The following is a 13,863-nucleotide window of genomic DNA, read 5'->3' on the forward strand; positions in this document are numbered from 1 at the left end:
TTCCTGTCTGGCATGCAAGTAGCCCTGTCTGGTAGCTTCACCAGGATGATACCCTCATTTTTAGGTATGTCTAGTGATGCTCCTGGCACACTGTCCTGCACAGTCTTATAAACCTGGACTAACCCCCTGGCTTGATGGTAATGGTTAAGTGGGGAATATGCCAGGCTATGTGATTGCAGATTGTGCTGGAGTACAATGCTACTACTGTTGATGGTCCACAATGACTCAGATGGCCAAACCTGAGTTGCTGGATCGGTTTCAATTTTGTCCCATTTAGCATGGTGATAATGCCACACAACATGATAGAGGTTATTCTCAAAGTGAAGACCGAACATTATCTCTCCAAGGACTGTGTGATGTCATGGACAGATACATTTGCAGCCAGCTGATTGGTAAGGGTAAGGATGACATCAAGTACATTTTTCCCTCTTGTTGCTTCTCGCATTACCTGCTGCAGACCCAATCTAGGAGCTATGTGTTTTTGAACCCGACCAGCTCGACCAGTAGTACTGCTGCCAAGCCACTCTTGGTAGTGGACATTAAAATCCCTCATCCAGAGTACATTTTGTTCCTTTTCAGTGCTCCTTCCAAGTGTTGGTCAACATGGAGAAGTACTCATTCATCAGCCAAGGGAGAACAGTATCGGGTAAGCAACAGTATCGGGTTTCTTTGCCCATGTTTAACCTAGTGCCATGAGACTTCATGACATTTGGAATTGATATTATGGACTTTGAGGGCAACTCCGTCCTGACTGTATACCACTACCTCTGCTAGGTCTGTCCTGCCGGGAGGACAGGACATATCTAGGGATGGCCAAGGTGACGTCTGGGACATCGTCTGTAAAGTATGACTATGGCAGGTTGTTGCTTGATTATTCTGTTAGACACTCTCCCAATTTTTGCACTAGGCCACATATGTTAACAAGGAAGACTTTTCAGCATTGCCGCAGCTGGTTTTGCCATTGTTGTTTCTTAGGTTGATGCCACTTCTTTGTTAAGATTTCAGTAAATTAGTATGTTTTCTAAAACAGGGACAGGTTTGTGTGAAAAGGGAATTAACCATCAAGGACTCTGTCCTCAACTCCTCCTGTCACCTGTGTCATGGTGACCCTCAGGTTAAATCACCACCAGTTCTCTCTCTCTCTCTCTAATGAAAGAGATGCCCCATAGTCTGCTAGGGTTATGGCTACTTCACCTTTTTAAACTATGTGCTCACTGATGGCAACCAAAATTAATTGGGATTAGGCACCGATCTGCAGCTCTCTTCTAATATTTATGTAAGTAAGCACTTTTATGACTTATTTATCTTCACCAATTTTCAAATCACAGAAGCTAAGCACTGATTAGAGCTCTATTTAAAAATTACCTCCTCCACATTGTTTGGAGCACTGAGACCACCTTTTCAAAGCCCACTCAAACGTAGCCATATCTTCCTGTAAAACTTCATTTGTCATAGTGGCCAAGTGGTCTTCATGAATTGTGTACTTATAACTCAGGGAGCATTTGGTATCATCATTTGGCATCATCTGTTGTTTAGCAAAAGGCACAAATAAATATTATGATAAAATATTCATTAAGTCTATTGCTTCAATATTCACACTTACAATGTAACAGGCAGTAGACAAACACAAGGAAAAAATACATGAGAAAATGAATTGACAAAGGCATGGAGGAATTATGCATTGGAACGCCAACACACAACATAAACTCTGCTTGGTTCCTGGTCGGAACAAGGAACAGGCTGAGTGCAGTTGAGATCTCTCTAAGGAAGGACAGGCTCTCATGAAGTTTCTGAAAGTTTAGCACTGATGGGCAAATATTAATAATGAAATATCACTGCAACTGTACATAAATGAACAAGAACTTCATAAACAGCATAAGAATGGTTCAGCCAAAGAAGACATTTTAGTCTATTTGAATTATTCCTTCCAGAAAGGATGATCAAATAATTTCACCGTTGCAAACTTTAACTGCTTTAAAATGACTCAGTCACTTGACCAAAAATAGCCTTCCTGGCAATCAGTTTCATCAATTAATTCTCTCTGTATAATCACAAAAGCACAAGGCCTAAAACCTCTGATACAGGAGAATGCATCCATGAAGAAATCAGCCAAAAATTCAATCAGAGCCAAAGCAATATTAGGACCAGAAGAAGACAGGATCATACTTCTTCATGAATCATCAGTTGGCAAAGGTGTGATAATGATTTGAAAGGAATATGCACAAATCAAAACTATTCGAATTCTGTCATGTCCCACTTTCTTTTTTTATAGCCGTCCACAGAATGTAATAATTCTGTTTGCAGCAATCTAAGCAATAGCAGCATTAGCTGCAAAAACATGCTCAAAAGCTCGCTCTTCAATCTTGGCGTTTATCATCTTTCCTTGATTTTCTTTCAATTCCTGTTCAAAATCCACATTAGCACTCTCTAATCAAATGCCATGAGAAACTTCATAGTGTTGATGCATACAAGTTTAATTTGTGTTCATACTGGTAGTAACTAGAGCGTAATCTTACCAACACTATTATTCCTTCACGGAGGGGTCCAATGGTTTGTAGAGATTCCTTGTCATCATTATTGGTATATTCCCACAATAATCCCATATCAATGAAAGTTTTAGTATCAGGCAGATCATCTTCTCCATTCAAAATGAAATTCCCTGTAGCTTGGTTCTTGATTACTTGGTAAATAAAAGAAATCTCACAGTCCGTGTTCAGTAAACATTACAGTTAAGTTTGCTTCAAACTACAAAGCTGTAACTTTTGAACAGCAGTTAAATTTTAAAGCCAACTTTCACTAAAAACACATTTGAAACATTAAACACAAGACACACTGTAAATATCTCCCTCGTACACTTTGCACCCTAAAGAAAAGTATGTCTTGATGTTGTGAACAGCGAAACGTTTGAATTTAAGTTCATATATTTTACAAAGACCCACTACATATATAGCTTGTGAGAATTATGTTTAAATGATGAGGTCAATTCAAATCATCACTTCAAGATTCGTTTCAGGGAAGACTTACCAATGAAATGAGGAGATGCACTTAATTCTTGAACAGAGAGATGTCTAGCTCCAGCCGGAATTTCAAACATCTTCAGGTAGCCTTTCAGAACAGAGACAATTGGTGACAAAATTATGATGTTATTAAGTATGGAACACATTTTAACTGAAGTGGATACTAAATCAAAGCAAAATACTTTAAATACTGAAAATTTGAAACTAAAGAAAAGGCTGCTAGAGAAACTTGGCAAAAGTGAGGACCGCAGATGCTGGAGATCAGAGTCTAGATTAGAGTGGTACTGGAAAAGCACAGCAGCTCAGGCAGCATCCAAGGAGCAGGAAAATCAAGGTTTCAGGCAAAAGCCCTTCATCAGGAACGAAGGCAGGGAGCCTCCGGAGTGGAGAGATTTTCCTGCTCCTTGGATGCTACCTGAGCTGCTGTGCTTTTCCAGCACCACTCTAATCTAGACTTTGCTAGAGAAACTTAGCAGGTCAGAAGAAGGTCATACTGGACTCCAAACATTAACTCGGTTTCTCTTTCCACTACTGCCAACAGACATGGTGAATTTCTCAAGTAGTTTCTGTTTTATTAATTAAACTGGCTTTGTGTTGATATGAGGTGGTAAATTAATTGCCAATTACTTGGATTAATGTTCTTCCAAGATATGGATGAAAAATTATCCTTAAAATTTCCCTTCGGCTTCAATAAGGTTGTTGTTTAAAATGATGGTTCTGAAAGAGTTCACGTTAAAGTTGCCTTAGCTCCACCCAAACTGATGATTTCATATAATCTTTAGGTGAAGAATCAATTAGTCTTGCATGAGATCCTAATGGAGACAGAGTTATAATCTCTGACAGTTGTAATTGTGCCTTGCTGTTGTGCAATAATAAATTAAGGCCTTTGCCTGTTCTTGTGAAGACTCCCCAGTGGTTTATTCTCTATCAGTGATAATTAGACTGGCCCTCAGATGCAGCATGAAAAAAAAAGCTGATGACAATGAAATAGCCCAGCCACAAGGCACTAGTGGTTGATGCTCACAGTCCAACATGGCATGGTGATCAGCAGTGTGCCTCACTGCTGAAATACCTGAAGGTAACAATGGTGGAGGGAAACAATTCAACTAAAAAGAAACATTTTCAGAGGATAAATGAGTTTCCCATTTTAAAAACATGACATCTTTAGGAAGCCAGTCGGTCAGAAACTGAAATGCGAAACCTGACAAAAAGTCAGGAGCAATCATGAAAGTAGAGTGAAAGTAGCACTCTTCAGGGCTGGTAAGAGGTGCAAGGGTAGCAGTACAAGGAATGAAAACAGTCAAAGTTAGCTATTTTTTTTTAAATGACAGATCTTCGAGCAAGAAGGTTCTATGGAGGCAACTAGGAACTCTGGCAGCAAAGTTCAAGATCCCAGAGGACAAAGAGAAAGCAAATATTTACAATAATGGCACAAAGACCATGAGATGAAAGAAAGAAGCTAAGTGGACCATTTGGATTCTAGCATCTGCAATTTCTTTTGTTATATCATAGAATCCCTACAGTGTGGAAACAGGCCCTTTGGCCCAATAAGTCCACACAGAGACTCTCTCCTCTTTCAACAGCAAATTCAGTGGGTGAAGGCTCTGAATGGAAATCAGGAATGGGAAGTTTGGCTGCTGTTCCCATCCTGAGCTGAGGCAGCTTTGTACTCAATCAAATAACCTATCACTAATTACCCGATTTGCTCTGAAATTAATGAATGCTGTCTTTATTCACTAGGTGATAGAGACACTACGTTCCATTATTATGATTGCAATTTTTGAAGGTATAAATAATAAACAAACATTCAAACCTGCTTTTTTTGGTGCTCTGGAAAATGTCCCTTTGATCACTTTGCAGTGGGAATTGTCACCACCGCACACCCCACATTTGTCCTCCTTTTTAACAGAGCCCAGTACTTTGTCACAGCCCACTTTCTGAAAAATCAAAAGAAAAGTAAATTTCACATTTTAGGAAATTTATGAGTATCATTAATAGGATCTTGTTGAAGATAAGCATTAGTATTTAAGAAAACCATTAATGTCAAAGACATACTCCACTGAGATATTGTTACACAGTGTTAGTCCAACAATAGAAGATGCGAAAACTAGGTAATCACTTCCTAATGAACTCCATATTCATGGACTCCTATGTCACTCGCAGGATTCTCCTATTTTACACAATGTAGCCTTAAACATAGGGTAGATGAATATCCTCAGATATATCCTGTTATCCAGTATAAGTGAATATTTTCCAGATATATTCAAACATATCCGTAAAACATGACATGTGTACTATTACCTTTATAAACAGTTATATAATTTTAAAATTTGTCAGGGACAAGTCAAAAGTAATCACATGTCCAAATTCTCCGCCAGTTAGTGGATACAGTCTACACAGATTCCCCAACTTTAACGATAAAATCACTGTCTCAGAAAATTGGACAATTTGCCAATCAAATATGTGCAGACGGTTCCAGGGAGCAAACTGAAGGCACACAAAAAAATGTGTTGAAGCTTCAAGCATCAATATTTTAGCAGTATTACTATTAGTATTCCTATTATTCAATCATCTTTCAGTTGTTAGTCACTATCAAACCTTGAGACGTTAATTTACCAAAGGAAATATCAGCAATTCCTTATTTTGTGCTTTGTTTAATTGTGAAATCAAGGCTCAATTGAGATTAGTTCATCTCTACATTTCCAAATCCTTAAGAAAAAATGTAAAAGTATTTCATAGGCATACTGCAACAAGAACTTAACTAGTCCATTTTATAGCCTTATTGATAAAAAGAGTTAGCGATTGCAATTGTACACCAGCCATTTTGCATTTGTATGTGACAGCATTAAGCCAGTATTTCCATTATAAAAATAAAACAAGAACATTTCAATGGAGTTGAATGAACACAATCTATCAGAAAATAAGGAGATTTGGAAAAAATGTTCTTTGAATATATTTTGAAATGCAAGCTTGTTCTCAGACCTTTTCTGGAATTGACAAAGTGACCTATTGTGGCTTTGTCTAGTCTTAACATGCTATCACCTCTTTGCAATGTGGTTCAAGTTGTTAAAATAAGTAAATTAGTACACAAAAAAATCAAAATGAAATGGGTATCATTGTGTGCTTTTCCTCCTTATATCCTCTAGCTACCTCTCCTTTAGAAGTAAGCGTGCACAAATCATGAACCATCAACCTAAAATGGGGCATCATGAGGTAGGCAAAGGTTTGTGTTATGCTTCTGTCTAGTGTGTAATACTGTGTAAAGTATACCAGGTAGTTAGATGCCCAATCTGAGTAAACAATGCAGGTATATGCCTAAAACAGAAATCAAAACTGTATTAAAAGGCAACAGTCCCTTTAACCATGTTAATTAGTGCTAGATATGGTTATATATAAAAATAAGCCTAATGCATGTGTAAGACCCCTTCATAAAATTAATTATTGACACCAAGGTGTGAAGGTGATGGTGTTGGACTGGGGTGGACAAAGTTTAAAATCACACAACACCAGGCTATAGTTCAACAGGTTTATTTGGAAGTACAAGCTTTCAGAGTGTTGCTGCTTCACCAGCTAGCTAGTGGAGTAGGATGATAGGACACAGAATTTATAGCAAAAAGATTCTCTCTCTCTCTCACACACACACACAGTCCATCACACTCACGCACACACTCTATCAAACACACACACACACACACTCTCACTCTCTTTTTCTCATCCCCCCTCTCCCCCACCCCCACATGCATGAGCGCACACACACACACATAAGTCTATGGGGTGAATTTGCATTTGTGGCATTATATTTGCAGATACATTCTATTTTGTTCATAAAGCACACAATCTGTAGGCAGTTGTTTTTTTTATAATCCATGTGACATTTTATAAGTTCTTGCTTTGGAAATAGAACTAGTCTGACTCAAGATTGAAATACATACAGACTCTAACCTCATACCTTTAATGCATTGTCTGAGCTGAGATGTCACTTTTTTAAATAAAACAATAAGTTATCTCATGAAAGAAGTTCTGGGATTTACATACTAATGAAACAAAAATTTTAACCCATTCTAAAAGATGAAAAATTTAACAGCAATCTAGGTTTGTTCAATATATCGAATCAGTGTAAGATACTATGATCTTTTGCTATAAGTTCTGTGTCCTATGATTCTAGTCCATTAGCTACCTGACAAAGGAGTATCACTCCAAAAGCTTGTACTCCCAAATAAACCTGTTGGATTACAACCTGGTGTCTTGTGATTTTTAACATTGACAACAAGGGCATTGGATTCTGGGTAACCCAAGATGGAGAACGGGAAAAATTTCTGGCTGTAACAGCTGCTCCTTTTTTGAGTTATTTTAGGTGCTGGAAGTGATTTCCTCGAATTCCAGGAGCAGCAATTACTATTTTATATGCTGTTGCATTGTTTTGAAACTTTGGAATAAAAAATCAAAACAACAGCAGTTTTAAAAGGGAGAAGAACAAAGGAAGCACATGGTGAGGTCAGTGCAGGAGAGAGAGAAAGAAAGAAAGAAAGAAACTGACACTGCCTTTGCTCTTTGAATTCATGTATTGCTGGACATTGGAGTGCATCTGGGTAAATTAACAAACAGTGACATTCACAACTTATCTTGGAGGAACTGTTGGGCGAAGTTCACAGCACAGAAGCAGATAAGTGTATTGTTGTTTTAAGTGTGACTTACAGAAAGTTTGCAGTAGTGAGTAGAGTGAGTTCTTCTTGATTATATGTTTTTGGAGATATGTGTCTTGATTAAACTTAAAATATAAGCCATAACTATTAATTTAACCTGGGACAATGTTTGTAGAGGAATAAGACGGTGTTATTTTCTGGGTCTGTACGTTTTTGGAGATATGTGTCTTGATTAAACTTAAAATATAAGCCATAACTATTAATTTAACCTGGGACAGTGTTTGTAGAGGAATAAGATGGTGTTATTTTCTGGGTCTGGGTCTGTCTGGTTGTGAAGGAGCAAAAATGGCCTTTAGTAGAGTGATATGCACTTCTTCTCAGATGTGTGAGTTTAAAGAGAGTTTAAGGGTTACAGCAAATTATATCTGCCATAAATGCTATTGGTCACGAATCTTATCAGATCGAATGGATCGGTTAGAGAGACAGCTAGAGGCAATGAGGAATTTGCAACAGAAACAGTATGATATGGATGGCAGTTATAGGCAGGGAGGGAAGTCTCATATACAGTCACATAGACAGGTTAACTCCAGGGAAGGTAAGAGAGGGAGGCAGCGAGTGCAGGAATCTTTTGTGGATATATCCACTTCAAACAAGTATGCTGTTTTGGAAAATGTAAGTGGGGGGGATGGATTCTCAGGGGAACATAGCATGAACAGCCAAGTTTCTGGTATTGAGACTGGCTCTAATGCAACGAAGGGTACATTGGGTTCCAAGAGATCAATTGTGTTAGGGGATTCTGTAGTCCAAGGAATAGACTGATGTTTCTGTGGCCAGCAGTGAAAAATCAGAATGGTGTGTTGCTTTCCTGGTGCCAGGATCAAGGGTGCAGAATGTTCTCATGGGGAAGAGGGGCCAGCAAGAGTTCATTGTCGACATTGGAACCAACGACATAGGAAAGGAAAAGGTTGAGAGTCTGAAGGGAGATTACAGCGAGTTAGGCAGGAATTTAAAAAGGAAATCCTCGAGAGTCGTAATATCTGGATTACTCCCGGTGCTACGTGCTAGTGAGGGCAGGAATAGGAGGATAGAGCAGATGAATGCATGACTGAGGAGCTGGTGTATGGGAGAAGGATTCACATTTTTGGATCATTGGAATCTCTTTTGGAGTAGAAGTGACCTGTACAAGAAGGACGGTTTGCACCTAAATTGGAAGGGGACTAGTATACTGGCAGGGAAATTTGCTCGAACTGCTCGTGAGGATTTAAACTAATAAGGGGGTGGGGGTGGGGGTGGGGGGGTGGGGGTGGGGGGGGGAGACCCAGGGAGATAGTGAGGAAAGAGATCGATCTGAGACGGGTACAGCTGAGAACAGAAATGAGTCAAACAGTTAGGGCAGGCAGGAACAAGGTAGGACTAATAAATTTATTTCAATGCAAGGGGCCTAACAGGGAAGGCAGATGAATTCAGGGCATGGTTAGGAACATGGGACTGGGATATCATAGCAATTACAGAAACATGGCTCAGGGATGGGCAGGACTGGCAGCTTAATGTTCCAGGATACAAATGCTACAGGAAGGATAGAAAGGGAGGCAAGAGAGGAGGGGGAGTGGCATTTTTGATAAGAGATGACATTACAGCTGTGCTGAGGGAGGATGTTCCTGGAAATACATCCAGGGAAGTTATTTGGGTGGAGCTGAGAAATAAGAACAGGATGATCACCTTATTTTGATTGTATTATAGACCCCCTAATAGTCAGAGGGAAATTGAGAAACAAACTTGTAAGGAGATCTCAGTTATCTGTAAGAATAATAGGGTGGTTATGGTAGGTGATTTTAACTTTCCAAACATAGACTGCAACTGCCATAGTGTTAAGGGTTTAGATAGAGAGGAATTTATTAAGTGTGGAGAAGAAAATTTTCTGATTCAGTATGTGGATGTACCTACTAGAGAAGATGCAAAACTTGATCTACCCTTGGGAAATGAGGCAGGGCAGGTGACTGAGGTGTCAATGGGGGAGCACTTTGGGGCCAGCTATCATAATTCTATTAGATTTAAAATAGTGATGGAAAAGGATAACCAGATCTAAAAGTTGAAGTTCTAAATTGGAGAAAGGCCAATTTTGACGATATGAGGCAAGAACTTTCAAAAGCTGATTGGGGACAGATGTTCACAGGTAAAGTGACGGCTGAAAAATGGGAAGTCTTTAGAAATGAGGTAACAAGAATCCAGAGACAGTATATTCCTGTCAGGGTGAAAGAAAAGTCTGGGTAGAGGGAATGCTAGATGACTAAAGAAATTGAGGGTTTGATTAAGAAAAAGAAGGAAGCATATGTCAGGTATAGACAGGATAGATTAAGTGAATCCTTAGAAGAGTATGAAGGCAGTAGGAGTATACTTAAGAGGGAAATCAGGAGGGCAAAAAGGGGACATGAGATAGCTTTGGCAAATAGAATTAAGGAGAATCCAAAGGGTTTTTACAAATACATTAAGGACAAAAGGGTAACTAGGGAGAAAATAGGGCCCCTCAAAGATCAACAAGATGGCCTTTGTGTGGAGCCGCAGAAAAAGGGGGACATACTGAACGAGTATTTTGCATCAGTATTTACTGTGGAAAAGGATGTGAAAGATGTAGACTGTAGGGAAATAGATGGTGAGACCTTGCAAAATGTCCATATTAGAGAGGAGGAAGAGCTGGATGTCTTGAAATGCATGAAGGTGGATAAATCCCCAGGACCTGATCAGGTGTACCCGAGAACTCTGTGGGAAGCTGGAGAAGTGATTGCTGGGCCTCTTGCTAGATATTTGTATCATCGATAGTCACAGGTGAGGTGCCGGAAGACTGGAGGTTGGCTAACATGGTGCCACTCTTTAAGGAGGCTGGTAAGGACAAGCCAGGGAACTATAGACAATTGAGCCTGACATCGGTGGTAGGCCAGTTGTTGGAGGGAATCCTGAGGGACAGGATGTACATGTATTTGGAAAGGCAAGGACTGATTAGGGATAGTCAACATGGCTTTGTGCATGGGAAATCATGTCTCACAAACTTGATTGAGTTTTTTGAGGAAGTAACAAAGAGGATTGATGAGGGCAAAGTGGTAGATGTGATCTATATGGACTTTAGTAAGGCATTTGACAAGGTTTCTCATGGAAGACTGATTAGCAAGGTTGGATCTCACAGAATACAGGGAGAACTAGCCATTTGGATACAGAACTGGCTCAAAGGTAGAAGACAGAGGGTGGTGATAGAAGGTTGTTTTTCAGATTGGAGGCCTGTGACCAGTGGAGTGCCACAAGGATCGGTGCTGGGTCCTCTACTTTTTGTCATTTACATAAATGATTTGGATGTGAGCATAAGTTTGCAGATGACACCAAAATTGGAGGTATAGTGGACAGCGAAGAGGGTTACCTCAGATTACAATAGGATTTTGACCCATAGGCTGAGAAGTGGCAGATGGGCCAATGGGCTGAGAAGTGGTAGATGGAGTTTAATTCAGATAAATGCAAGGTGCTGCATTTTGGGAAAACAAATCTTAGCAGGACTTATATACTTAATGGTAAGGTCCTAGGGAGTGTTGCTGAACAAAGAGACATTGGAGTGCAGGTTCATAGCTCCTTGAAAGTGGAGTCGCAGGTAGATAGGATAGTGAAGGTGGCATTTGATACGCTTTCTTTTATAGGTGAGAGTACTGAATACAGGCGTTGGGAGGTCATGTTACGGCTGTACAGGACATTGGTTAGGCCACTGTTGGAATATTGGATGCAATTCTGGTTTCCTTCCTATCGGAAAGACGTTGTGAAACTTGAAAGGGTTCAGAAAAGATTTACAAGGATGTTGTCAGGAGGATCTGAGCTATAGGGAGAGGCTGATCAGGCTGGGGCTGTTTTCCCTGGAGCATTGGAGGCTGAGGTGTGATCTTATATAGGTTTACAAAATTATGAGGGGCATGGATAGGGTAAATAGGCAAAGTCTTTTCACTGGGTTCAGTGAGTCCAGAACTAGAGGGCATAGGTTTAGGGTGAGAGGGGAAAGATATAAAAGAGACCTAAGGGGCAACCTTTTCACAGAGAGGGTGGTATGTGTATGGAATGAGTTGCCAGAGGAAGTGGTGGAGGCGAGTACAATTGCAACATTTAACAGGCAATTGAATGGGTATGTGAATAGGAAGGGTTTGGAGGGATATGGGCCGGGTGCTGGCAGGTGGGACTATATTGGGTTGGGATATCTGGTCGGCATGGACGGGTTAGACTGAAGGATCTGTTTCCATGCTGTACATCTCTATGACTCTGACTGATGTTAGGATTATTTCACTTAGAATTGTTCAATAATTACCTCAGATGCCACAATGAGTTGTACGTTAAGTGCATTTAAAAAATAATTTCTGTGGATGACAAGCACTGACTGGAAATCAGCCTCTCCTGCTATTACCTCAATCCTACCCTCCTCCTGGATCATACCTGAGAGCTGTTGCCAAACAGTCAGATTCATAGATGGTATTTTCTTATGGGACCAGCTTTCTGTGGAGTCAGGACAGGCACAACTCTCCCAGAGATATATGTGAGGACTGAATACCCCCTGACCTTATCTGTGTTTAGGCTGTGAGTGCCCAATGTAATAACCCTGAGAAATTTTGTAAAAGCAATATTTTTAGATGAAAATCTATTTTAAACTCTACCTGGATTTTATTTGGTTAAATCTAACGTTCAAAAGGAAACAGAATTTTTGCTGAAGTTAATGGAATTATTTTGCTCCAATATTTGTTTACTAAAGATGATGTGGTTTTTCCCTTTTACTAAAATACCTCTTCTTAGATTCTGTTCTTTAGTTATTTTATTTTAAAACTGGCACTGTCTAACAAGCAGACTGCTTACAATATGGTGTGCATATATTATAGAGCTATATATAGAGGTTACACTTTATTTTAGTTAATTACATTTTATCACTATGACTAAACAATACATATTGGCTGCTTTGCAATGCTCAAAAATGCTAACTTTAGTTGAGTGAAGTTCTGCCGATTTCTACAAAAATGGAATTATTTAAATAACTACATGTATTTTGTCCATAGGAATTGGTTAAACAGTAATTATTTTAAAGCAGGAGAAAAACAGATATAATCCAAGAAAGTTGGTATTTCTGATTAAGCTAGAAATTTAAATCCTACGGTCGAGACAGCCTGGGGCTCTAGCAAAGCCTCCCCAGTATAAGCTGAACCGATGCGAGGACCCTCCTCATGTCTGTCAACTACAGAGGTTTAAAATTTCTACCCTTAATGATTTTCTGTCAATCTAGTGACCATCTTGAAAAATTCAATCAGTTTGGTAGGAAATGCCCATCTACTCAAGAGTCTGTCAGAACCCTTTGCTTTGTAGTGGTGAGAAGTGAGTCCTGTTAACAATTTCCATTTAATTGAGAGCAGGGCAATGGTTCTATTATTGAGCCAAAGAGGCAAGTACTTTCAATGTTGTTTACTCAAGTTCTTTATATTTCATCATTATATGAACAGCCAAGCCAGTGAGACAGTGTGAACAATGCCACTGAAGTAGTATACTAGGGTTTTTAAAATGGAAAAGTTCTTGTTTGTGCAAAAGACACATATAATTAATAAAATGGAATACCTTAAAAATATTCATCTCCCGTAAATACGATTTTAAAAGATCGTTCTATTAGTTACAGTGGAACCCATTCTAGTTATTAAGCTTAGCTTGGGCTAGATAAAATGCACACTTGACAGAATTCAAAACAAAATTGTCACTTCTATCATCTACGTTGAGCAAAACATTACATTACTCACCACACAATCACCTCGAACACAAATGTCATGTTGGTCACTATATGAACATCGTGTTCCATCATGGACTATCCGCTTCATGTAAACAATTTCCCTGGTTTCTTTTGATTCACAGGTGAGGAAGCACCTTTGTTCAGCTGTTGAGAGATATTAATTACATTACAGACAAATTAACTTTGTCATTTGATAAAGTAACTCAACTTTTTATGTCTTTGAAAATTCCTTTCTTATTATAAGTGCAACTTAAATGATCACTTTAGTATCTTAGCAATCTGTCATCGCTGCACCGACGTCAGATCAGTTTGAGTGGTCCCTTGACAAAGAAGGCAGTCATCTCTGATCCCAAGGTTTAGTAGTGTGCCCTTTGTTTGCTTTTACATTTTGTTCTATGCAAAGTTGCACAAATGAAATTGT

General features: G+C 39.3%; 1 protein-coding gene across 2 annotated transcripts in view; it reads right to left on the reverse strand.

Moving 5' to 3' along the window:
* The window catches only part of LOC122556645 (A disintegrin and metalloproteinase with thrombospondin motifs 2-like), a 377,553-nt gene that overhangs the window by 20,780 nt on the left and 342,910 nt on the right, over positions 1-13,863 (reverse strand). For both annotated transcript variants that reach the window (XM_087995344.1, XM_043703613.2), the window contains exons 13-17: positions 13,453-13,586; positions 4,831-4,954; positions 3,025-3,105; positions 2,517-2,680; positions 1,366-1,525 (exon numbers count right to left, since the gene is read on the reverse strand). In XM_087995344.1, coding sequence (XP_087851470.1) covers positions 1,366-1,525; positions 2,517-2,680; positions 3,025-3,105; positions 4,831-4,954; positions 13,453-13,586 — 663 coding nt within the window. The remainder of the gene's footprint in view (positions 1-1,365; positions 1,526-2,516; positions 2,681-3,024; positions 3,106-4,830; positions 4,955-13,452; positions 13,587-13,863) is intronic.

This window comes from Chiloscyllium plagiosum, unplaced genomic scaffold, assembly GCF_037043375.1.
Source record: "Chiloscyllium plagiosum isolate Xiang-an unplaced genomic scaffold, Cpla_swu_hap1 HiC_scaffold_16, whole genome shotgun sequence".
NCBI classification, from domain to species: Eukaryota; Metazoa; Chordata; class Chondrichthyes; order Orectolobiformes; family Hemiscylliidae; genus Chiloscyllium; species Chiloscyllium plagiosum.